This window comes from Saimiri boliviensis, chromosome 13, assembly GCF_048565385.1.
Source record: "Saimiri boliviensis isolate mSaiBol1 chromosome 13, mSaiBol1.pri, whole genome shotgun sequence".
Taxonomy (NCBI): domain Eukaryota; kingdom Metazoa; phylum Chordata; class Mammalia; order Primates; family Cebidae; genus Saimiri; species Saimiri boliviensis.
Window position 1 is genome coordinate 92,921,399 of NC_133461.1, and position 23,711 is coordinate 92,945,109.

At 42.7% G+C, this 23,711-nt stretch overlaps 1 protein-coding gene and 1 long non-coding RNA gene across 11 annotated transcripts in view; one reads left to right on the top strand and one right to left on the bottom strand.

Moving 5' to 3' along the window:
* Window positions 1–258: 258 nt before the first annotated feature.
* MTUS1 (microtubule associated scaffold protein 1) overlaps window positions 259–23,711 on the bottom strand; it is a 160,557-nt gene continuing 137,104 nt past the window's right edge. For 7 of the 10 annotated variants that reach the window (XM_074383970.1, XM_010346095.3, XM_074383973.1 and 4 more), the window contains 7 exons: window positions 12,864–13,066; window positions 11,554–11,659; window positions 10,420–10,493; window positions 10,190–10,285; window positions 6,826–6,942; window positions 3,158–3,255; window positions 259–2,335 (listed from right to left, as the gene is read on the bottom strand). In XM_074383970.1, coding sequence (XP_074240071.1) covers window positions 2,122–2,335; window positions 3,158–3,255; window positions 6,826–6,942; window positions 10,190–10,285; window positions 10,420–10,493; window positions 11,554–11,659; window positions 12,864–13,066 — 908 coding nt within the window. In that variant the 3' untranslated portion in view covers window positions 259–2,121. The remainder of the gene's footprint in view (window positions 2,336–3,157; window positions 3,256–6,825; window positions 6,943–10,189; window positions 10,286–10,419; window positions 10,494–11,553; window positions 11,660–12,863; window positions 13,067–23,711) is intronic. The other 3 variants (XM_074383977.1, XM_074383976.1, XM_074383971.1) reach the window with 2 other exon arrangements.
* Window positions 13,062–17,076, top strand: LOC141580848 (uncharacterized). The gene is made up of 2 exons (XR_012513229.1): window positions 13,062–13,297; window positions 16,107–17,076. It is a non-coding gene; the product is annotated as an uncharacterized LOC141580848 (long non-coding RNA).

Sequence of the window (23,711 nt, forward strand, 5' to 3'; positions counted from 1 at the left end):
TGAGGTATGTCAGGATGCAATTTTTGAGTATTCCAGCATTATTTATTTGATCAAAGTAAAATACACTTTCCATCACTACAAACTGAGCACAACTACAGTTGTCTACACATCCGTATTTTTGACGTGCCAACATGTTACATCCTACATAAAACATTTGGTTTAAACAAAATCTCAAAAATTCTCCATTTTGTTTCCTATCTTTTCTTCTGTTCTCTCCCATCCTCCGAAGACTTTTTTTTTTATTAACTGCTGTAAGATTTATTTCCCAGTCACATAGTACGGAGGACAAGCAGGGAACAACACAAGATTTACCATGCGTAAGGGACGAATGGCAAACCCACCTTTGGCTAATGTCATTGAGAACAACTTGGAAGCGTGAGCAGAGATGTCCCAGGAAGTGACAGTGAATCAACATTTCCATTTATCAGAAGCAAACATGGAAGGTATTACATACATGATAAACTATTGGAAGTTAAAGACTTAAGACACACAATCACTAATTTAAAAGAACATGCATCATGGTATCAACTTGCTATGTAGTATACATGTAAATGACTCAAAAATCCACCTCTAGTATCCTGAATCTTCTTACTACAGCGGTTATTTGTACAGCCACTGAATGTAGATTAGTAAATACTGACATCACAGTGTGGACACATGCAGGGAGGGGGATATAAAGCCACAAGTCTTCCTTCCACCTTTTCCAAAGTCTCAAAATCAGGGGAGCGAGTAAGTTTTGGAAAGAAACTGAAATGCAACTTGGAGGAGAGCTGGACAAGCCACATTTTCCACTCATCTGTTGGCCATTTTGCTACCTTCCCAAACACAGGGACTCTTCAGAGGGTCCCTGAAAAATGAGCATGATCCTCAGACCGTTTCTTCTATCAAATGCTGCGACATCAGTTTAATCAGCGTGCTTCTAGTCATCGGTAAGCACGGAATCCTACCTTTCTTAATTCTCCTAGCCAATGACTTCCTCTTTCTTGTTCTTTATTCTAAGATTTCCCAACAACATTTGTAGTATCAAATCAGGCTTCAGTTTATTTGGAAAGTGATTTGAGCACCTGGAAGATGAGCTAGCTCTGGACAAGCGTATTCCTTTATCCTCGTCCCAGAGAAAAGGAGGTAGGAGGTAGGTGGTTTGCTTTCGTGGCTCTGGATGGTGGAGAAAGGTAAAAGGAAAATGGGAATAATGGGAGAGAAGAATACAGGTTAAATCTGCAAGGACAGCTCAGAGCAAGGTAAAAATAAGGCAGAAAAACCCATTGGTACTGCCCTTTTTCTTTATACAGTTTTTTAATAGAAAAACTAGGGTTCTACGTTTACATATAGCCTGAGAAAATGGATTACAGGACAGTGTTAGGCTCCCGTGGTTAAGTACAAAATCTACAGAAAAATCTACCTAGTTTCAACTGACATGGCTGAACACCGAAACTGCCAAGAAGTTACCCCAAAAAGATACAGCGAATGTACAGTGACAAGTCGAAGCTCTTCCTGTTATACACTTTCCCTACCACGTTACAGGGCTGAGCAGAGTTGGCGGTAGATGATCATAATGCAGGCAACTATTGCTTTTTCTTCTATGGCTTTGGCTGAAATGTATACAGTGACTATTTGATTAGTGCATATCCAGATATATTCAGATTTTGACATTGAATACACAGCAAAGAAGGCTGCATCAGACACATGACACAATGACATCCATTTCATTCATACACCCCCACCCCCACAGTCAGACTAAAAACTCACAAAGGTGTCTGGTGAAGAACGTTACAAAGGTTAGAAATCTTCATCTGAATAGGCCCCTGAGAGTTTTCCCCCTATGCTTAGGTGAAAAAGGCAATGAACAAGATTCTCTCGTTCTTTAAGTGCTTTGTGCAACAACGTCCGTGTGTCGGTGCCGAAATCTGGGTGTGGAGGAATCTTTTGGACTGAGGCAAAAGTCTTCCTCCAGAGTTCCAGTCTCAGAAGCTGCTGATTTCGGCGGCGGTGATGGCTCCAGTTACCCTATGGTGATCACACGTGCGCTGATAGAGCTCTGTGCCCACGTTCCTCACTGGGGTCAGTCCTGCAGACCTGTATCAAAATGCTTTCAGAGAGTCTGTTGACTTTAAGGAGGTGTCATCTGGGTGAAATGCTGGGGCTGGAGAAAGAGCCAGAATTCCGTGGTGACTGGAAAGGGATGGCTGAGGACGTGGGGGATCTCTTGGGGCTACACAGGTCCCCATTGTGCAGCTTCCACAGAAGCTCCTCATTTTCCATGGAGAGTCGCTTGTTGACTTTCGACTCCTTCTCCAGCGACTCTTGCAGAACCGCCTGCTCCGTGGAAAGTTGCCTTGAAGAACAAAAGCCAGAAACCAGGTACATCTATGTGAAAAATTACTTGAAAAAAGTGTCTTAGCATTTGAAATCTGAAAGTCCCAATTTATTCCTTTGGGACAAAACAGAATCCTGTACAAAGTCACAGGTATTTGGCTGCCTAGGAAACCCGACATGCAGGCCGGGCGTGGTGGCTCGTGCCTGTAATCCTGGAACTTTGGGAGGTGGATGCGTAACATCAGGCCAGAATTTTGAGACCAACTTGGGCAACATGGTGAAACTCTGTCTCTGTTATAAACACAAAAATTAGCCAGGCATGGTGACATGTGCCTGTAGTCCCAGGTACGCAGGAGGCTGAGGTGGAAGGATTGCTTGAGCCCAGGAGGCAGACGTTGCAGTAAGCTAAGATCGCAGCACTGCACTCCAGCGGGAACAACAGAGACCTCATATAAAAAAAAAAAAAATTGTACTTTTTGGGGGCAATTTCATAGGAGGCAGAGTGCCACTTTCGCAAATATGCGGCATGTTTTATGACTATGTTACGTTTGGGGCTGCTTTCTATTTGGTTTTGTGTTGCTTTGTGTCTGAAAGCATTCTCAGAAGGAGCCAGAGGCCGGGGAGAAGGCTTGCTGGCCTGGGTCTTGATATTCAGTCCAGGCCACTTTGGTAAACACATGAACTACTACAATCACATTTTCCAGACAGAAATCAGTGCCCCTTTAACCATCTGCTTCCCTCCTGTTTCCAGGAGGTACACGGGTAGAGCCTGGCCAGAAAGTAACACTGGATGTGCTAGGGAGTGGGGAGCTCAGGAGAAACAGCGCTGCTTTATTCTTACCTAGAAATGGCCATGTGCTTGTCCATGCGAGCTTTTAATTCTTCATTCTCCTGCTGGAATCGCTTCAATTTGTCAACCAGCGCTGTGTTGTTGTCCACCTTGGCATAGAGAAAAATTGCAACATTTATACAGTATTAGAAAAAAATCCCCTCATTTCTTAAGGCACCTCATAACACAAACACACTTTGGAGATTAATTAAGGACAATGTAATGGCATACTGAATTATTACACACTGACACAAAGAATCTAAAAAGAATGCAAAAAGAATCTGAAACAGCAAAACGGAGCAGCCGGATATTATTTAAAAAATGTGTGTCAGGCCGCTTACATATTCATACGGGTAGTGGATTTGTTCCAGGTCACGTTTGTTTTGGGATTCTGCAAGAATTGGTGCCTCTTTTTGTTTCAATGTGAAACAAACCCTGTAGCCACGCCCAGACTTAGCAAAGTTTACATAGTTTCTTATGGTGAATTTTGCAGGAGGAGGGTGGGGTGGGGGGGGCGGGGGGGGGTGAGGGCGAGGCGGAAGATTCCCACATCTGATGAAAACTAATGGGCCAACAATTCACAGTACTTGGCCATGTTTACTATGGACTTCAACTCAGATTCATGGTAATTCTTCAGCATTTACCTCTGAGTGGCCACACAGAGCTGCAATTCTACAGAGCTCTTAAAGCATGGCATGAAAGAAGGAACACTCCAGGAGGCCTCGCTCTCCTGAAGATAGGTCTGTTCTCCTGTCCTCCTGCCCAGGCTACACTTTCAAGACAAACAAATTGATCAGTTGAGAGATTAAAGGATCAGATGCCTGAGGACATTTAATCACTTCACCTGATGACAAGCCGATTCCATCCCCCACTCACTTTCTAAAGGTAAGGTTTTATTAAGGGGCAATATTCCAGCTCTATCAGAATTAAGTCTATGTCCGTGTCCTGTAGCATGACTGACGTGCTTTGAGTATAGTGCTTAGTTTGGAGCCTGACTGTTCTTTTTTTTTTTTTTTTTTGAGACGGAGTTTCGCTCTTGTTACCCAGGCTGGAGTGCAATGGCGCGATCTCGGCTCACCGCAACCTCCGCCTCCTGGGTTCAGGCAATTCTCCCGCCTCAGCCTCCTGAGTAGCTGGGATTACAGGCACGCGCCACCATGCCCAGCTAATTTTTTGTATTTTTAGTAGAGACGGGGTTTCACCATGTTGACCAGGATGGTCTCGATCTCTCGACCTTGTGATCCACCCGCCTCGGCCTCCCAAAGTGCTGGGATTACAGGCTTGAGCCACCGCACCCGGCCTGGAGCCTGACTGTTCTTAAGACATCCTATTACCCAGAAGCAGCTCAGGACAACAAGCCATTCAGGTGAAATAACTTTCCAGAAAATTAGTCTGGAATGTAAGAAAAAGGGATCTTCGAAATGTTCAGTAATTATGAAGGAATCCACGATAAAACAATGTGGAAAAACCTGGAATTCAAGAGTGCATGGTGTTGTCCTTTAAATATTATCTCATCCTAGGGAAACCAGTCCTGATAATGTCACAGAGCTGATTATGGGCAGGGCCTTCTTTCTTAGAAAACTTCCCGTGAAGGCAGAGGTTGCAGTGAGCTGAGATTGCACCATTGCGTTCCAGCCTGGGCAGCAGAGCGACACCCATTTCAAAAATAAAACTTCCTGTCCTGCTCAGTCTCTTCATTTCATCAAAGGCCAGTGTGTTTCCCTGTCACTGTATCAACCCATTCTTCCACATATACACAATGCAAGTCTGACAGGTATTATCAAGATACCTCCTGGGCATGGCAAGAAACAAATACTAGATCAATAAAAATTAAACGTGTGGGTAAGTTTACAGGACAGTGTTTCATTGTACATGAGTCTTTGAAAGTTTTGATGTATGAATGGCCTATAGAGCAACTATTAACAGCATCATCTGAGCCATCCCGACTACCAGATGAGAAGGTATCAGACCCAGTGTGGCAGGATGACCTTTGGCAGGAGCTGGTATGTATACTAACTTGGGCTCATTAACAACCATGAGTTCCTTTCCTTCCTTTACAAACATTTCCTGATAATTCAAAGTGCTTGTATATCCAACAGAGGGGCTGAGCTGTTCTCTCTCTCAATAGAAGTAAAAAGTCTCTCGAAGAAAACCAAACGCAAACCAACAGACACCAAACAGCAGAGAGGCCCCCGTGCCCGCTACTGTCCAGGGTTGGTTTGGGTTTGAATGAAGCACCTGTAGAAGCCTGAGTCACTCATCACTGAGGGGAGAAGAGGCCAGCGGTGTGCAGCGGCTGCACGGTCAACAGCAAGGCACCGCAAGGTACGGGATCACTTACGCTGCCTTCCCAAGCCCTGCCAATTTAGTTGAGTCCTGGCTGGCAGCAGCTGTGTTTCAGAGCTGGGCCAAGACTGACGCCGAACACTGAGCATGCCACTCACACGATTCTGGTCAGACTTGTCACACACTAACATCCTTCTCTCTCCTAGACGCTGCAAACTAAATGTTACTCAGATTTTTGGTAATGCTTGCTACTTGTCCAAGTGGATTAATCTTATTATAGCACATTTTTTTTTTCCCTTGAGACAGAGTCTCGCTCTGTCGCCCAGGCTGAAATTTAAATACAGTGGCAGCATCTCGGCTCATGGCAACCTCTGCCTCCTGGGTTCCAGTGATTCTCCTGCCTCGGCCTCTTCAGTAGCTGGGATTACAGGTGTGTGCCACCACACCCAGCCAATTTTTGTATTTTTAGTAGAGACAGGGTTTTGCCATGTTGGCCAGGCTGGTCTCGAACTCCTGACCTCAAGAAATCCACAGACACTGGCCTTTTTTTTTTTTTTTTTTTTTTCCCCCCGCTCTTGTTACCCAGGCTGGAGTGCAATGGTGCGATCTTGGCTCACCGCAACCTCCGCCTCCTGGGTTCAGGCAATTCTCCTGCCTCAGCCTCCTGAGTAGCTGGGATTACAGGCACGCGGCACCATGCCCAGCTCATTTTCTGTATTTTTAGTAGAGACAGGGTTTCACCATGTTGACCAGGATGGTCTCGATCTCTTGACCTCGTGATCGGCCTCGGCCGATCTCTTGACCCGCCTCGGCCTCCCGAAGTGCTGGGATTATAGGTGTGAGCCACCACGTATGGCCCGACGCTGGCCTTCTTAAAGAGCAATTACAGGAATGAGCTACTGCACTCAGCCCACAATTCTTTTATCACATGCTAATTCACAAGAAGCAACATGAAGAAGTCTATAGATCATATTGCTTTACTGCGATTAATTTCTATTAAATATATCCAACTGTTTTAGACCTAAGAAACCTGTCCAGGGTGGGTGGTATATTAAAGTACTGATTTTAAACAGATATTTAAACATTTTTCTTACACAGGTGAAGACTCAAAATACCACTGAAATACATGCCTGATTTGTTTGCTGTAGGTTTTCCAAGAACTAGATGCTGTTTTACATGTTCTTTGAAAAAAAAAAAAAAAAATTCTAGCAGGCAGCAATGAATACATATTGAACAAACTTGGCAAAGAAAATGTAAACGTTACCTTTTGGCCCATTTCCAAATATCTTTAGGAGCAGTTAACCCAACTCCATAGTTCTAAACTTCAGGGTTCAGTGTCACAGATATTACCCCATTTGTAAGATCCTCCCTCATTCATTCTGAAGGAAACATACCAGTTTCTCCATTTTCATTAACTTGACGTCCTGTTGATGCAATTTCTCATTCTTGATCTCCAACACAGCTTTCAGGCTTTCTAACTCTTGTTCCAGATACATGATCTGAGGGTTCTTCTGGAAAGGACACAGCAAGTTACTGCTTTTATTCCACACACTCACATAGTTGAAATTCTTAATGAAGGATCTTTGATTAGACATAAGACAAATAAGTAGCAAGCGACAGATGTCCATCATCTGACAGCAATTTCAAAGAGGTGAAAAAAGTTAACAGCACCTTAATATCAAAGACTGGTCCTAATACCACAAACATTTCACTCATTTATCAGTAACAATATGCAAAAATGTGGGTTACGTCAAACATGTTATTGTAACCAACAGAAAAACCAATCCTTACATACAAAACAATTTTGGCTGGAGAGTAGGCAATCTACAAGTCCTTTATTGGCATCTACCAGGAGAAAAGGGAATGAGAGTTCTCTCTAACCAAGTGAACTGATCGGGAAAGGAAAGGCAGTGCATTATACGGCTCTCTGCAAAACAAGTAACAATAGCATCCTGAGTCTCGATTTTTATCGAGTATGGGGCTGTGCTGCCTGGGCCACACTTCTGGGGCAGACATAATTCCATCATTTTATACTGTGACACCCTAGTACCTACACGGAAGGAGTACACAGCCTACTAAAATTCTCTCCCAAAAATACAAAGGTTAGCCAGGCAGGGTGGCTTATGCCTAGTCCCTGCTACTCAGGAGGTTGGGGCAGTAGGATCAACTGAGCCGGGAGGTGGAGGCTGCCGTTAACTGCACACGTGGCACTGCATTCCAGGCTGCTGACAGAACAAGACCCTGTCTCAAAAACACAAAACTCTCCAAAATAAACACTACATAAGGGGAGGCGTCTTCTGAGAGCACACCCTGCGAGGATTCCCCACCACCTCTCATCCTCTCCTTGCCTTATTCATGGAAATTCAACTAAACCATCCAAAATTTATGCTGCAAAAGAACAGCATAAGATCGACTGATCAGAGAGATGTGTTTAATGAAGGGATGTCTTAGGTAAGAGTGGGTGTGGATCATCAGGCTTATCTTTTGGTGCAGTGCCTTCTGCTCTGGACCAATCGTGAGGGAGAATCCAGCAAGGGGCCTTCCGGGATTACGTAATGCAAACCCCTTACTAAGAAACATGTCCCACAGGTTAAGCGACCTACTCAGGAAAGATCAGGAAAGCTTCCTGAGCCCGAAAGGGTCAGAGCAGGGACTGATACTCAGATCTTCAACTCTAGGCTCTTTAGATAGTTCCCCGAGGCTGGGAGAGCTATGTGTGTGTACCTTGGCTGGTGAGGAGCCATGAAGAGAGGTTGGTTAATGCATACAAATGTACAGTTAGAAAGAATAGGTTCTACTGTTCAATAACACTGTAGGCTGACCACAGTTAACAATAAATAATGTGTATTTCAAAATAGCTGCAAGGGAAGATCTGAAATGTTCCCAACACAAAAATGATAAAGGTGATAGATGCCCTAAATACCCTGACTGGAGCATTCCACCGTCTATGCATGTCTTAACACATCACATGTACCCCAGAAATAAGTACAAAACGGCCTTAATTAAAAAAATCATACGTTTGATACAATGTTATCCTTGTACAAAGGATTTTTTTTTTTTTTTAAACCTTGAGCATAGCGAATCTTACCTCATTTTTGTTAGAGGGGAAACAGCATGATTTCCCATTGGTTTGACAATTACAGCATTTACTAGCCTTGGCCCCTCCGTCCTCTTTCCGACTTCTCTGCCAGCCCGCCCCTTTCTCCTGGACTGCACTCATGCACTCTCTTTTTCCACAACCTCAGTGTGTTTATGTGGCAGAGGCACTTCGATGTTTCTGCGTTCCTCCATCTGATTCTGCCCTGAGCTTTCCAAAAGCTGCTGCAGTAGAAAAAATCCCCTTTGTGTACCGGAAACTCTTTCCAACCTGTTTCCTGAGCCATCAGTAAGGTTTACATTCTGCATGTAAGTGTCTGGATTTCATTTAAAATCACTGACTCTTCCTAAGAATCTTCTAGAATAAAAAGCTTTGAGGTTTCTTTGAATATGAGCTCATCTAATGTTATCAAATAGCTAGAGGGTCTCACTGAGAAATCCACACATGCCCTGGCAGAGCTGGTCAGAGATTATAAGTGGAGAAAAGCTTTGCTTCTGCAGTCCCAGAGCCTAAACACAGAGAACGAAAACAGTAGTACTAAAGGAGAAGCAGCAGGGAAAAAAATATTTTCAAAACGACACACGCCAGGGGAAGGCAGGGGAGACAGACAAACGTGGCAAGAGAAATTTGAGCTTCCAAGAGATTTGTACTTTTCACAAGTGGCATTTATCCATACGATGAAATATTTTTCAGCCCTAAGAAGAAATACATATGCTACAACAGGGATGAACCTAGGAAACTTTACACTAAGTAAAAGACACATGCCAATCTTAAATGACCACATATTGGACAAGCCCTTTTGTATTAATTCCTCAGAGTAAGTAAATCCATAGAGATAGAAAGTAGACTGGGGATGGCCTGGTGCCGGGGGACTTGGGGGAGATGGGGTGTGACTGCTAACAGGGCCAAGCTTCCTTTCTGGGGTGATAAAGATGTTCTAGAATGAGGGATTGGTGACCAATGGACAACTTTATGAATATACTAAAAGCTACTGAATTTTACATTTTAAAAGAGTGAAGTTTGTAGTTTGTAAATCATACCCCAATACAGTGCTTTTTTTTTTTTTTAATAAAATCCTCACATAAAACCCTAATCCTAATTGGTAGTTTTCTTGTTTTTCTGTAGGAAATGAGCTTAGACCATCAGAAACATCCTGGATTTCATCTGTATGTCAGTTTTTAGGATGATTTAAAAAAAGATACTAAAGACAGAAGCTGGCGGGATGTGCTGGCTCACGCCTGTAATCCCAGCATTTTGGGAGGCGGAGGCTGGTGGATCACGAGGTCAAGAGATGGGACCATCCTGGCCAACATGGTGAAACCCTGTCTCCACTAAAAACACAAAAATCAGCTGGGCGTGGTGGTGCGTGCCTGTAGTCCCAGCTACTCTGGAGGGTGAGGCAGTAGAATCCCTTGAACCCGGGAGGCAAACATTGCAGTGAGCTGAGATCATGCCACTGCACTCCAGCCTGGTGACAGAGCAAGACTCTGTCTCAAAAAACAAAAAACCCAAAGAACCTGTTTTATACACCTTAGAAAGCACACTGCCAGACAGGAAAAGGATTCCAAACCTGTGTTATTTCTCTAGCTGCTGAGCACTTAAATAACTCCAAATGGCAACTGAGAAGAAAAATTCTTGATAAAGGAGCACACACAACTTACTAAATTTGCTTTCTCTCTTGCTATTCTTTTTTGTTCTTCTGATTTCAGTTTTTCATTTAAAGCATCATTTTCACTCTTCAGATCACTGATTTGCTTCTAAACACCAAGAAATGTGGAACATAAGTTAATAAGAAGACTCCAGAAACTCAACATATGTACACAGAAATATTAAAACCAAACAAATGAAAAAAAATTTTGGGGGGAGGGCTGGAATACTGAATTTCACCCACCTCTAGCGATTCCTGCTTCTCAGAAAGTAAATCTTCAAGTGATTTCTTTTCTATTTCATGGCCTTTCTTAATTTCTGGGAAAATAAAAGGATATTTCAGAGACAAAAACATTCTACGAGATCAATGTATTCTACAACAGTGAAAGCATATAGATGTAGGGGTTCATTATGAAGTCATATGATGTGACTTTACATCTATGGGATGCTTTTATGTAAACTGGCCATCTGTGCTCAAAGTAGCCTTGAGAGGTGGGTAGGGGAGCCATTCCCATTTTATGACTGAGAGCACTGAGGCCCACAGAGGCCACGTGACCTTGGAAAAACACTGAGCGCCCATTTCAGGGCAGGTTCTCATAAATGCCACTCCAGACTCCTAGTCTGGAAACCCTGTATTCTTTTCAATTTGTTCTTCATGACCTAAGCGGGCAAGAAGGAAGAAAAACAATGTTTACTAAAAGACTGCCCAGAGCCAGTCACTTTTACACATTGTCATGATCTCTGAATGCCTTCAGGCAACTCTACTTTTCTGGTGAGAAGGTCCTTGCTAAAGGTCACATAGCCAGTTCTTAGCACATGTCCACGCTGCTCGTAAGATGCAACTGGTTTAGTAGAAAAGGCTGAGCAACACTGCCGATTCTGTTCTGAAAGCAATGGCTTATACCCTTCCACTCATGACAGATGAAAAATCAAAAAGCCCTCTTTTTCTGTTTAGTAAGCGCCACTGACATTTCACAGCACCACAGCTGTTCAAGAGCGCTTGTGTTTGTGTGGTGGGGGGGAGGGGGGCGGCGGGGGGCGGGATTTAGATCCTTTACTGTGGATTTTAAGATAGAAACTTTTACTCCCAACTTCCAGGAACCTAAGTTGGCAACCACTGCCCCCCAAAATGACCTTTACAATCTTCCAAAGCCCATCCTATTTAATAAAAGACTGGCATTTATAACTATTATTTGCATCCTTAGTGGGAAAGGCATCTGTTAACAATGAACAAGGCAGAAAGGAACCAAGAACACTCTAGCTTGAATGCCACAGGACATTCGCTGAAGGGGAGAGTCATGAATCATTTCCATCTTAAAACATACCACACAGTCCCATCAGATTTTATTATGTTTAAAGAGAAAAAAAGCATCCTTGCCTGAAAGGGAGGCTTCATAGGCCTTCCTTAGCAATTCAACTTTCTCCGAGTGGCTAGCTTCAATTTCCAACTTAGAGGTTTCATGGGCAGCATTTAAGTTGTCAAACTGTAAGAAACAAACAAAATCTTGGTTTAACAGTAAAACCAAATATCCTAAGTTGAATTAGCAAAGCAACTACAGTAGGAGACTTCACAGCTTCATAGGTAATTATGCTTCAGCTCTCGTTTAAAGGCTCCCTGACACATACAAAAAATGTAGGCAAAGGCCGGGACACTTGTTCATACTTGTAACCCAGCACTTTTGGAGGCAGAGGTGGAGGATCACTTGAGCCCAGCAGTTGAAGACCAGCCTGGGCAACGTAGCAAGACTGTGTGTGTGTACACACACACACACTGCATACAGAGCAATGCAAGTGGGATTTACCACGTAGCTCTCCTCTGTCTCTTTCCCTACCCTCAGGAACACATCAAGGCTCTCCAGGGGAGATGGATGGAAACGGCTCCATCAGTCACAAGAAATGACGAGGAGTGAGGATGTGTTTCACAGTGACAGGGCCACATGCTCTGCGCCTGTCATTTGACCACTCAGTCCCTAGCACATGCCTGGCCTGGAGTAGGTGCTCTACAGATAGTTACTAAATGAAAAACTGAGTTACAAAGGGAGCTACGAGATTAAAAAGGTTTATGATATTCTATTTAGTGAAAAAAAAAAATGGGGTTTTTAAACAAATGCCATTAAAAAAAAAAAATAAAGTCAAAACAATAGTTTGACAACACAACACCAGGATGTTTACATGGGATTATTTCTGTGTTGAAAGAAAGGGTTGTTTTGTAATTTTATCTTTTCCTTTTTCCTTCCCTTCTGTCACTTAACATATATACATTGCTTTGGTCATAAAAAATCTATTCAATTAAAAAGATATTGTTTTTGAGACAGGCAGATCACCTGAGGTCAGAAGTTCAAGACCAGCCTGGCCAACATGGTGATATCCCATCTCCAGTAAAAACACAAAAATGAGCCGGGCATGGTGGTGGGTGCCTACAGTCTCAGGGGGCTGAGGCAGGAGAACTGCTTGAACCCGGGAGGCGGAGGCTGCAGTGAGCTGAGGTCAAGCCACTGTACACCAGCTTCCAGTTTGGACAACAAAGCGGGACTCTATCCCTAAAAAAAAAAAAAAAAAAAAAAAAAAGATACTTTTTAACCTATTAGACTGAAAGCCAAAGAGAAGCTCATCAAAGGACGTGAAGAGCCATGAGAATTCAAGTAAGCAGCAGAGCATCCGCCAAGCTCTTGCTTTGAAAGCACAGACCTGCTCTTGTAATTGCATTTTGTACTTCTCTGCTTCTTCAATGTAGGTGTCCCGAAGCTTTTCATACTCCCTGGTGTAAAATTCTTTAAGCCGATTCTCTCGTTCTGTTTTCTCAGCCTGGTGCTGCTGGACAAATGCTTCGTACGCCATTTGTAACTCATTCCTGGCTTTTTCTAATTTCTCACAGGTGGTTGAAGCGGTGACTGAAAAGAGATAAGAAAGAAAAGGGAAGAGGTCATTTCATCTGCGAAATGTCCCATATTCAGTGCAGTCATGCAGAGCTGTGATGACACCTGAATCGTAAACCAATGTCGTCTCGGGTCTCTAGTGACCGCATCTTCAAACATAACAGTATAGAAGTGAACTGTAAAAAGGAACACGAGCGCAGGGCACCGTGGCTCACACCTGTAATCCCAGCACTATGGGAGGCCGAGGTATGAGGATCCCCTGAGGTCAGGAGTTCAAGACTAGCCTGGTCAACATGGTGAAACCCTGTCTCTATTAAAAACACAAAAATTAGCCAGGTGTGGTGGCAGCTGCCTGTTATCCCAGCTACTCAGGAGGCTGAAGGAGGAGAAGTGCTTGAACCCTGGAGGTGGAGTTTGCAGTGAGCCGAGATTATGCCACTGCACTCCAGCCTGGGTGACAGAGCAAGACTCCATTAGGAAAAAAAAAAAAAAAAAAAAAGAAAAGGAACACGAGGGAAAAGAAACAGTAAGAGAAGTACTTTAGAAGAGCCAGGTTTCCAAGGGAAGATCCCCCCTCATGTGGTGACCAGTCAGTGCAGTGATCAAGAAAGGCCAAGACATTTCTAAGGACAAGGGACTCCTCCCCCTCCCAGCCAGCCAGTGTGGGAGAAGCTCAGACAGGAGCAGGAAAGACCAGGGATAAAAAACAAGTGGACTTTAAGTTTGTGCTTAATTTGAGCTGATTCCAATTTGTTATTTCAAAACTAGTAAAAATGAAATACTAGCCTCTCTTAAACACAGATCACCAGAACACAAATATCTCATGAAAAAAACTTACAATTTTAAAAGCACTCATATAGGCCAGGCATGGTGATTTGCGCCTGTAATTCTAGTATTTTGAGAAGCTGAGGCAGGAGGATCGTTTGAGCTCAGGAGTTCATGACCAGCCCAGGTAACCCCGTCTCTTAAAATTAAAGAAATTAAGAGTTCAAGACCAGCCTGGTCAACATGGTGAAACCCCATCTTTACTAAAAATAGAAAAATATAAATGTATTTTAAAAACTTTATCCAGGCTTGATGGTGTGGGCCTGCAGTCCCTGCTACTCAGGAAGCTGAGGTGGGAGGATCACTTGAGGCCAGAAGATTGAGGCTGCAGTGGGCCATGATCACACATTTGTCCAGCCTGGCCAAAAGAGCAAGACCCTAGCTCCAAAAAAAAGAAAAAAAAAAGCACCAATATAAAATTAAAGGTTAATATATTATAAAAGGGCAAAGTCGTCTGATAAACGTAATTGAAAATCAGAGCATTCTACCTCTTCCCACCACTACCAAAACAGAATTAATAACAATGTAATACATGGCAGAACACAGTCAGAGATATATGTATACACATTACAATAAATCCTAGAAAAGCCTGAATTCCTTAGGAAGGCTGACTTTGGACATTCCCAGTCTTCCGTCACTGCTGTGTAAATACAGGCAAATAGAGAGCTACTGTAATTTTCAGGGGGTACACATGTTGTCCACACCCCCAGAGTGCCTGTGGATTAATACAACAGGGTTACTGGCAAATCTATTAAATTAACCCTTACTTCTCTTTTAGAAAGCAATACCATTTCAGGAGTTAGGGAAGGAGAAAGATTCTTTTAGGGCAGAAAAAAATAAATTATTTTAGCTCAGTAATTTATTTGATCTAAGAAATGTGAAACTGGCAGGTTCTCAGGACAAATTTCCCACAATGGTGTCGACTTGTTACCTCAGGAACATGCCATGTGGTGGCAGAAATACCCAAGTCACTTGCCCCAAATCAGCGTTTCTTCAGATGAAAAACAGACCATATTGAAATAATGGCAGGCATAGTATCCGCTAAAGAGAACCCTTAAAAATTAAAGAAATCCACGAATATTTATTGAAGGGCAAAGAATTAACATTAAGAAAAAACCCAAAACATTTTTTGCATCCAAAAATGCCGTTGAAATGAGCCAGTGATGCCGGATGCAGTGGCTCATGCCTGTAATCCCAGCATTTGAGAAGCCGAGGCAGGTGGATCACCCAAGGTCAGGAGTTTGAGACCAGCCTGGCCATCATGACAAAACCCTGTCTCTACTAAAAACACAAAAATTAGCTGGGCATGGTGATGGGCATCCATAATCCCAGCTACTCGGAAAGCTGAGGCAGGAGAATGCTTCAACCCAAGGGGCGGAGGTTGCCGTGAGCCGAGATAATGCCATCCAGCCTGGGCGTCAGATCAAGACTCTGTCTCAAATAGTAATAATAATAATAACAACAACAATATTCCACTGCATGTACAGATGACATCTGTGTATCCATTCACCATCCGTGGACACCTGGGTTGCTGCCAGCTTTGGCTACTGTGAATAATGCTGCTGTGAACACTGGGGTCAAGTACATGCCTGAGCCCCTGCTTTCAGTTCTTTGGTGTATACACCCAGAAAGAACTGCTGAACCACAGGGTAATTCTATTATTAATTCCATTCTTGCTTTCGATTCTTTGGTGTATATGCCCAGAAAGAACTGCTGAATCATACAGTAGTTCTATTACAAATTATGCGAAGAACCATGGTGCTCTTTTCCATCGTGACTGAACCATTCTACATTCCCATCAGCAGCACTACACAAAAGGGTTCTAATTTCTCCACATCCTCACCAGAACCTATTTTATTTTTTCAAATATATATAACAGTCATCCTAATGAGTATATCGCTGTGGTTATGATTTGGTCAAATTTTCGAACTCAGCCAAATGACAGAAATAAAATTCTGGCACTGAGGGTGAAAATCCTAACCCAGCAAGAGCAATAGTGGGAGACAGAGCAGTGTGCCTTAGTGATTAAGAAACTCACAAAGCAGAAAGGATGGGACCCAGAAAAGACAGACGGAGGCCAGGTTGCAGGGGCCATCGCACAGAACTCAGTCCATTGGGACTCAATGTTACGAGTTTTGTTTTTTTCCTTTAAAATAATTTAGTAAGAAATAGTAATTATCTCGACTACTGGAGACCGTGCTCTTCACATTCACTTTCCCTTCTATTGCAGCAGTAACCACAGAAGAGAAAATGACTCCGGAAGTCCAATGTTAGTCAAACGAGTAAACACAGCATTAGCTTCTGCCAAGTAACCTTCTGACTCTGAAGGCTCCTCGTGTGAGACTCATACTAGAATTTTCTGAGAAAGCTGACAACAGGAAAATACTTTGCAAGCCATCAATGAAGGCATCAAACAACTTTCTAGTCAGAGAAATCCTAGTTTCATGCAGCCTTTTCACTAGCTTCTCTTAACATTTCAGGTATTTGCAAAGTTAAAAAATAAAAAGCAAGGGCATGATCTGAACCTATCTGGAAGCTCATATCCAGGACAGAAACATCTCAGTGAACTCAGGGACTCAGCAATAAATAAGAGACTGCCTTCAAGCCCTGGGCTAGAAGAGCTTTGAAGCAGACGTTAACAGCAGGCTACCCTGGCTGATTTTAACACATCTGTTTATAATAAAAATACTGTTGGTTTGAATATATAATTACAGCACATCAGCCTTTAAAACCAAGTAGGATACACACAAGTCCATTCCCATTAGCCACCAGGCAGGGCTGTTTCCTCTGTTTACAAACCAACAAAACAAAATAAACGAGGCTCAGATACGTGAAGTTTTGTTGGCCACCATGAGTGAGGTGAAGGGAGGACAGATGGGAAGAAATGGGAAAGAGAAAGGGAGAAAATGGGTCAGATGGGAGAACGGGTGGTTCACTGCTGTTACTGCAACAGTCCAAAGCAGCAGGCCCGGCCCCAGACAGTGACGTCAGCCTGCAGCTGTGCACAGACCTTTGCTCTGTTTACTGGTTGGGTGTGCTGTTCGGGGAACAGCTGGGCTGCAATGATCACTCACACCAATGGCTTCAGTTTGGACGAACTGGCCTGGGCTCCTAAGGAAACATTTATTTGGTATAAAGACTCAAGAGACATTTTTAAAAGGGTGCACGTGTAAACGCTGTATTAAAGGTTCTCGGAGCTCTCCTGGGCAGCTGTGACATAACGTGTGTGTGGCGGTGGGTGTGTGTAACCCTGATTTTAGGCCGCAGACTTTCCCTTGCATTGACTACAGCTGAGGAGAGACTGATGGTGGCCCCGAGTGTGCTCTCGCTCCTATCCTCAGCCTAGTCTCTCCCTGCTTATTCTCCAGAATTCCAGTCCCTTTCTATTAATCAGACACCCAACAAAGCCAAAACCAAACACGAAATCGTTCCGAATTTGGAAGAAGCAAGCATGGAATTTTCTCCCAGTGATACATGCGACTATTTCAAAGAACATATGACACAAACACAAAATCCACACAAAGTCAAAGTAGTCCTTGTGTCCCTACTGTTCTAATCATCCCATTAGTCGGTTTTTAAAAGCGTGTATATGATTAACACCAACAGCCCACTGCCTGTTGGAGATCTGTGGCGCAACTCTGGTATACACGTTTGTCAACTATGAAAGCTATCTCCAGCAATCCAGCTTACAAGGGGAAATACAGTTCTCAGGATTTAGGAAGAAAGAAAAAACAGAAAGGAAGAAAGGAGAAGGGGAGAAGGGAGGGAAGGGGAGGAAGGAGGAGGAGGAAAGGAAGGGCAGACTCACACAGAAAATCATCCATAAAGCAGAAGGCCATATGGAGATTAGAAGTGAATATTTCCACTCTGCAGTGAGCCACCTGAGAAGAATTCTAGGCCAGTGACAGAAAAACGTGAGACCCTCCCTGACTGTTTAAATCATGAGTATCTGTGCAAGGAAAAAAAAAAATTTTAACAATTCAAATGCTTTAAGTTCTGCTTTTCAAATAATGATGGGGTTGATACGTGGAAAAGTCCCAGTGCCATAGTCAAACATCATCTGCGATAACAGAGCTGGAGTCCTCGCACGTCCTCTAGCAGCTTCCCCTGCAGGGCAGGAGTGCAGCCATTACTTCATTAGCCCTCCTGGGTTCTTCTCAGAGGCAGAGGGCACACTTTTATTATCTCCATCTCACAGAGACTCATTTCTCTTTGTTGACTGATAAATGTACTGTTTACAGAGAAAAGCATTATGTAGCCATAGACCAACATTGTTAATCTTCTTTTGAAATGATACAGTGCTTTCCTCGTTTTTTTTTTATCTGAGTACCATGCTTCATTAGGAGACAATCAAAAATATTTTAATGCTCAACAACATAAATAAATGTCCTAATAGATTAGAGCCAGAATTACGTGGGTTCAAATCTCAGCGACACCACTTAGCTGCTATATCACTTGAGTAAAATATTTAAACTTTCTAAGCATACATTTCTTTTCTTTCTTTTTTTTTTTTTTTTTTTTTTTTTTTTTTTTTTAAAGACGGCATCTCCCTCTATCACCCAGGTTGGAGTGTAGTGGCACAATCTTTGCTCACTGTTAACTTCTGTCTCCTGGGTTCAAGTGATTCTCCTGCCTCAGCCCCCTGAGAAGCTGGGATTATAGGTGCCCATCTCTGTGCCTGGCTAATTTTTGCAGTTTTAGTAGAGACAGGGTTTCACTATGTTGGCCAGGCTGGTCTCGAACTCCTGACCTCAAATGATCCACCTGCCTTGGCCTCTCAAAGTGCTGAGATTAAAGGTGTGAACCACCATGCCTTGCCTAACCCTACATTTCTTCATTTTTAAAATGAAGATAGTATTAATGCCTTCTCTGTAGGATGAAATAACACAGGTGAAGCACTCAGCCCAGTACCTGACTAGAGTGTGCAGATAAATGGTAACTGTTATGGCGTCCAAGAGTCCACTGATTCCAATGTGTTTGAAGATTTCTGGAAGACAGGCTTGGGGTTCCATAACAGAATATAACAGTTAAGCACTGCTGGCCTAGTATTCAAATTTGGTACATATGCACACACATACCTAAGTATTATGGTGTAGTATACACTCACTTCAAGTCTTTATCTTCTACTACTATTATTCTTGACATTATATGCAATAGAATTTTCCTAATTTGGAGGAGATTTTATGTAAATGAGGCCCAAAATATAAAAAAGGAAAGTGCCAGGCAAATTTTCATAATGCTATATAAGAGAGTATGACAGAAAGAAGAGAAAAACAGAAAAACGAGACAATTCTATTCCCAAACTGCATACATGCACCTTTCCCGGATGCTCTGGCCAGCCTGCTATTGGGAGGCGACTCTCCCCCACCCCGAATTCCCCTTCTCTGCACCGTCTAGGAGGGAAATGGGCAGGCTGCCTCCAGCTCTGCCTGCCTTGGGCCCCCACTCACTCTCTCCTGGTGACCAGGGAAACTGGCCACCTGTCCTCAGTTCTGGGCTCCTTCACTTCTTTCTTCAACAGCACACACCCAATATACTTCTCAGGCTAAACAAAACTTTCTCTCACTTCTCCTGTGCCCCACACCCCAGAACCAGGAGGGGACACTACCTTCTAATGTAGGAGTGTGATGATGTCATCACATTCAACGAGGCAAAATCCAATCACAACACACGTCCATGGCAAGTGACTCTGTTGGTCACTCCCTTAAGCCAGGGTCGAATCTGGTTTGAAATTGAAGGTAGTAATATAACTGAACAAGTAACCAAGAAGTCGTTTTAAACATGGAATTGACGCTTTGTGGACAGGCAGTGGCCTAAAGAAGAAAAAGATGGGACCGAGACTATCCCACAAAGAGGCAATGTCCAGATTCCTGGGCCTCTGTGTCCTGATACAGAAGGTAGAAATAAATACCACCTGTTCTGCCAACCTTACAGACTGGTGAGAGTAAAGTGAAGTAGAGTTACTATTAGGCTTCGTAGAAAAAGTCTTCCCACCCTGTGGAATAATCCCCTACTCATGGAGCTCCAGGGTTTGCCTCCCTAAAGATTCTTTGTCAAACGACCAAGAAATTTTGCAGACAAGTGGTAGAGAAGGTTCTTTTTCTAAATTTCAAAATTAGCTCCAAATGGCTGATTACTCTTGGGCATGAAATTAATGAATCAATAAGGGCTAATTTCAAAGTCTTCCACAAATCATAACTTATTAGGAACTTACTTTTTACAAAAAGCCCGCACTATCAAATCAATCCTCCCATAAATGCCACCACTTCACCTTTAAAACTCAGTTTGTACTTTCCAAGTTGCTATCACATCTGTTTCACGTGAGGTAACAACGCTCCGAGTGATTAAAGTAGGTGTTATCATACATCTCACTTTACTAAAGGGGAATGGAAATGGCAGAGCTAAAGCTAGAACTCCAGCCACTTTGTTGTTGTTGTCATGTTTTGAGTAGAGATGAAGTTTCACCATGTTGGCTAGGTTGGTCTTAAACTCCTGACCTCAAGCGAACTGCCCACCTCAGCCTCCCGAAGTGCTGGGATTACAGGTGTGACCCACAGTTCCTGGCCCTAGAACTCCAGCCTCTTTGAGAGCCTGAGCACAGAACACTAAATGGGATCTGACTGGCTGTTTTTCCCAAGCTGAGATGAAGAAGAGAGAAGTTAATTCATATGCACCATGGAAGCCTCAAGGTAGTAGGGTGTAATTCTCTAGTGGAAGCACTGGTGAAAAGACTGCAAGACAAGGCAGGTTAAAAAAAAAAAAATGACCTTTTGCCACCTACTCTGGTTAGTCTGACTCACAGGTGGGAAGAAAATTCCACTCAGCCAGTCTTCCATCTCGATCTTGGTGCCTGGGTACCAGCTGGGCCTCCCCTAAGCTTCGAGCCTCTCCCGGCCAATGTTCCTCCTCCCACCCTTGGGGAGAAGCCTGAAAAGTCTTTGCTGTTTTTCAGCTCGTTCACTGGCCAACATGCTGCAGAACAGATGCGCTCTCCCTTTTTTTTTTTTTTAAATAATCACAACAGCAAACACTCCACGTACAAACGAAAACATTTCAGAATAAAAGTGGGCTGGAGACAGGAGTTCAGCGGCAAAACTGACAACATATTCTAAGAGTCAGGCCTGAGAAAAGTGAGGCAGACTTTAAAGCGTTCCTGTTTCAATCAAGAGTTTCAATATAATAGAAGGGAGATTCCCAGTCAGGTACTGTTCTGCCTCTCCTCCTCCCTCATCAATCATTTTTTAGGGCACAAGGGTAAAAAGGCTGCTAAAAGTCCTTGGCGTGTGTAAAATTTGAAAGCTTATTTATAAGAATGGACTCAATTCAGTTGGAGTTATTTCAGATTATCCTTACTATGCGTATTTGATCTTTACATAGTGTGTTTTTTTACATAAAAGAAACCACATCCTAGTCAGCTAGAGCAGTGTCAAAGGGTAGTCCCAGGAGCACCTGCATCCGAACCACCTGGATGACCATTAAAAGTGCAGATCCCTGTATGCCGTCCCCAGCCAGCCCCATCAGAAACAATGGGCATAAGAACTGAGGATCTGCATTTTAACCAGGTCTATTTTATTACACAACAAAATTTGAGAACCACTATTCTACACCAAAGGGTACTAAATTAGGAACTGAGAGACTGGCATTAGGACAAGGAACAAGATAAGGACAAACAGTGAGTCTCAAACACAGGTACCATTGGTAAAACTGCATTTCTGCAGGTCAAAGAACAGGGCCTTTTACTTAAAAATACAGCCAGCCAAAGTCCAAATTGAGAGCAGATGTGGGTAGGAAGAGACTGAGCTAAGTCTCAGATGGCTATCAACTCTGTCTTCAAACAAGTCAGGGAGATAAATAGCTCTGTTTTGGCCTACAGTTTTGGTTTTCAGTATATTAATAGATTTTCCATTAAAGCCTACTTGAAGAAAAATCACTTCTGGAATTCTACAACTCAAAAGTGACTTAGCTTTAAAGAGTTTTAAAAGAATTTTAAATACACAGCCTTGTTAAACCAAAATTGTAGATAAAAATGGAACAGTAAACGAATCGGCACATTCCATATGGTATGAAGCAGTCTGAAGTTCACAGACCCTGGGTAAGTGTTGATTAGACAATGTGTATACTGCTTTTGGCAATACTGTTTTTGCAAGTTACCTTCCTCAGTAAGATACATTTTAACAATATTTCTTAAACTTTTGATTAGAAGAAAAATATTCCAAAAGTAGTTATCAATGCAAACTAGTATTTACTTCAAATAGTTTCTAATCTTTTGCATCATTTCATCAAACTTTCCCTGTGGTGACTACCGCAAGACTGGGGGTCTAGCTAATGGGTTCTTACACAAGCTCTTGCTTTCTAGCCATTCAGCCCTTGGGAAGTTACTTAACTTCTGAGCCTCAATTGATTTTTTAAAAATAAAATGCAAAACGAGTAGATGGAGAGCTGAACACTGTTTGTTAGGGATGAGTAGGCACCAAATACACAATACTGCTATACCTAGCTCATCAATTTCACGCAGAAAAATCCACTAGTGTTTTTACGCTATTATGGGAATACTCGACAGTTGTGGTGAATGAAGAATTAAAATCTTGCTTCACAAAATAAAAATAATGACGACTAATGTATAAAAAGATGTGAGTTAGGTGTTCTGATGGCTAAAAAATAATTTTGAAATAGAAAATAACTTTTACTTCATTAATTTAGATCAAGCTTGTCCAACCCTCAGCCTGCACGTCGCCCAAGACAGCTGTGAATGCGGCCCAACACAGATTTGTAAACTTTCTTAAAACATTACGAGATTTGTGGTTTTTTCTTTTAGCTCGCGAGCTATTGCTAGTGTGAGTGTATTTTATGTGTGGCACTAGACAATTCTTGTTCTTCCAATGTTGCTCAGGGAAGCCCAAAGATTGGATACCCCTGATTTAGATGAAAAGTCTGATTCCAAGGATTAACATTAACAAAAAGCAAAAGGAACCCAAAAGATCATCATCATGGCCCACTACTGCACCAGTTTTTATTCAACATGACTCTAGGAAGAATCTTATCCTAGAAGCAAAATGTCTGCTCTAGATGCAGACTGTTTTAAATCTAACTGTAATCTATTTCAAAGGCTGACACAAAATGATCTGCTGATTAACAGGGATTGTCGGACATAACATAAAATGTATTGAAGAGAATTACAGCTCTCCTTTATGACTATGGATTCCTAATGCTACAAGTATTATCTATTATTGTTTCTTTGCGAGATGTGGGTTTTATTTCTTAATTATTCTGACTGCTTTAACTTTTATTTTAGGTTCAGGGGTACATGTGCAGGTTTGTTATATAGCTAAGCAGTCTGTTGTACAGATTATTTTACCACTCGGGTACTAAGCCCAGTACCCAATAGCTTTTCTGCTCTTCTCCCTCCTCCCACCTTCCATCCTCCACCCTCAGGGAGATCCCAGTGTCTGCTGTTCCCCGATTTGTGTCCATATGTGTTTGTCATAGAAATGTTATTTAAACAGTTTATAGGAAAACATTTGTGCATAAAAAACACTGAGTGTTAGCACATCGGTAAGGAGAAAACTACCTTCCCCTAGCTCCCATCCTTGGTAATAAAATCAGTCATGATTGAAGTCTAAGCACCCGGTAAGTGCCAAGCAGGAGGTGAGAGAACCACCAAAATTACAGAGATACTGGCCTTGACCTTGAGGAATCCCTGATTCTACATGGCAAGAAGAGGACTATAAACAATTCACTATAGAACAAAATCTTAAATGTGTACAAAGTGCTTTGAAGGGCATGTTAGAAGGCACAATTAACTTGCTTGAAAGATAGGGGCGAAATTCAACTGAAG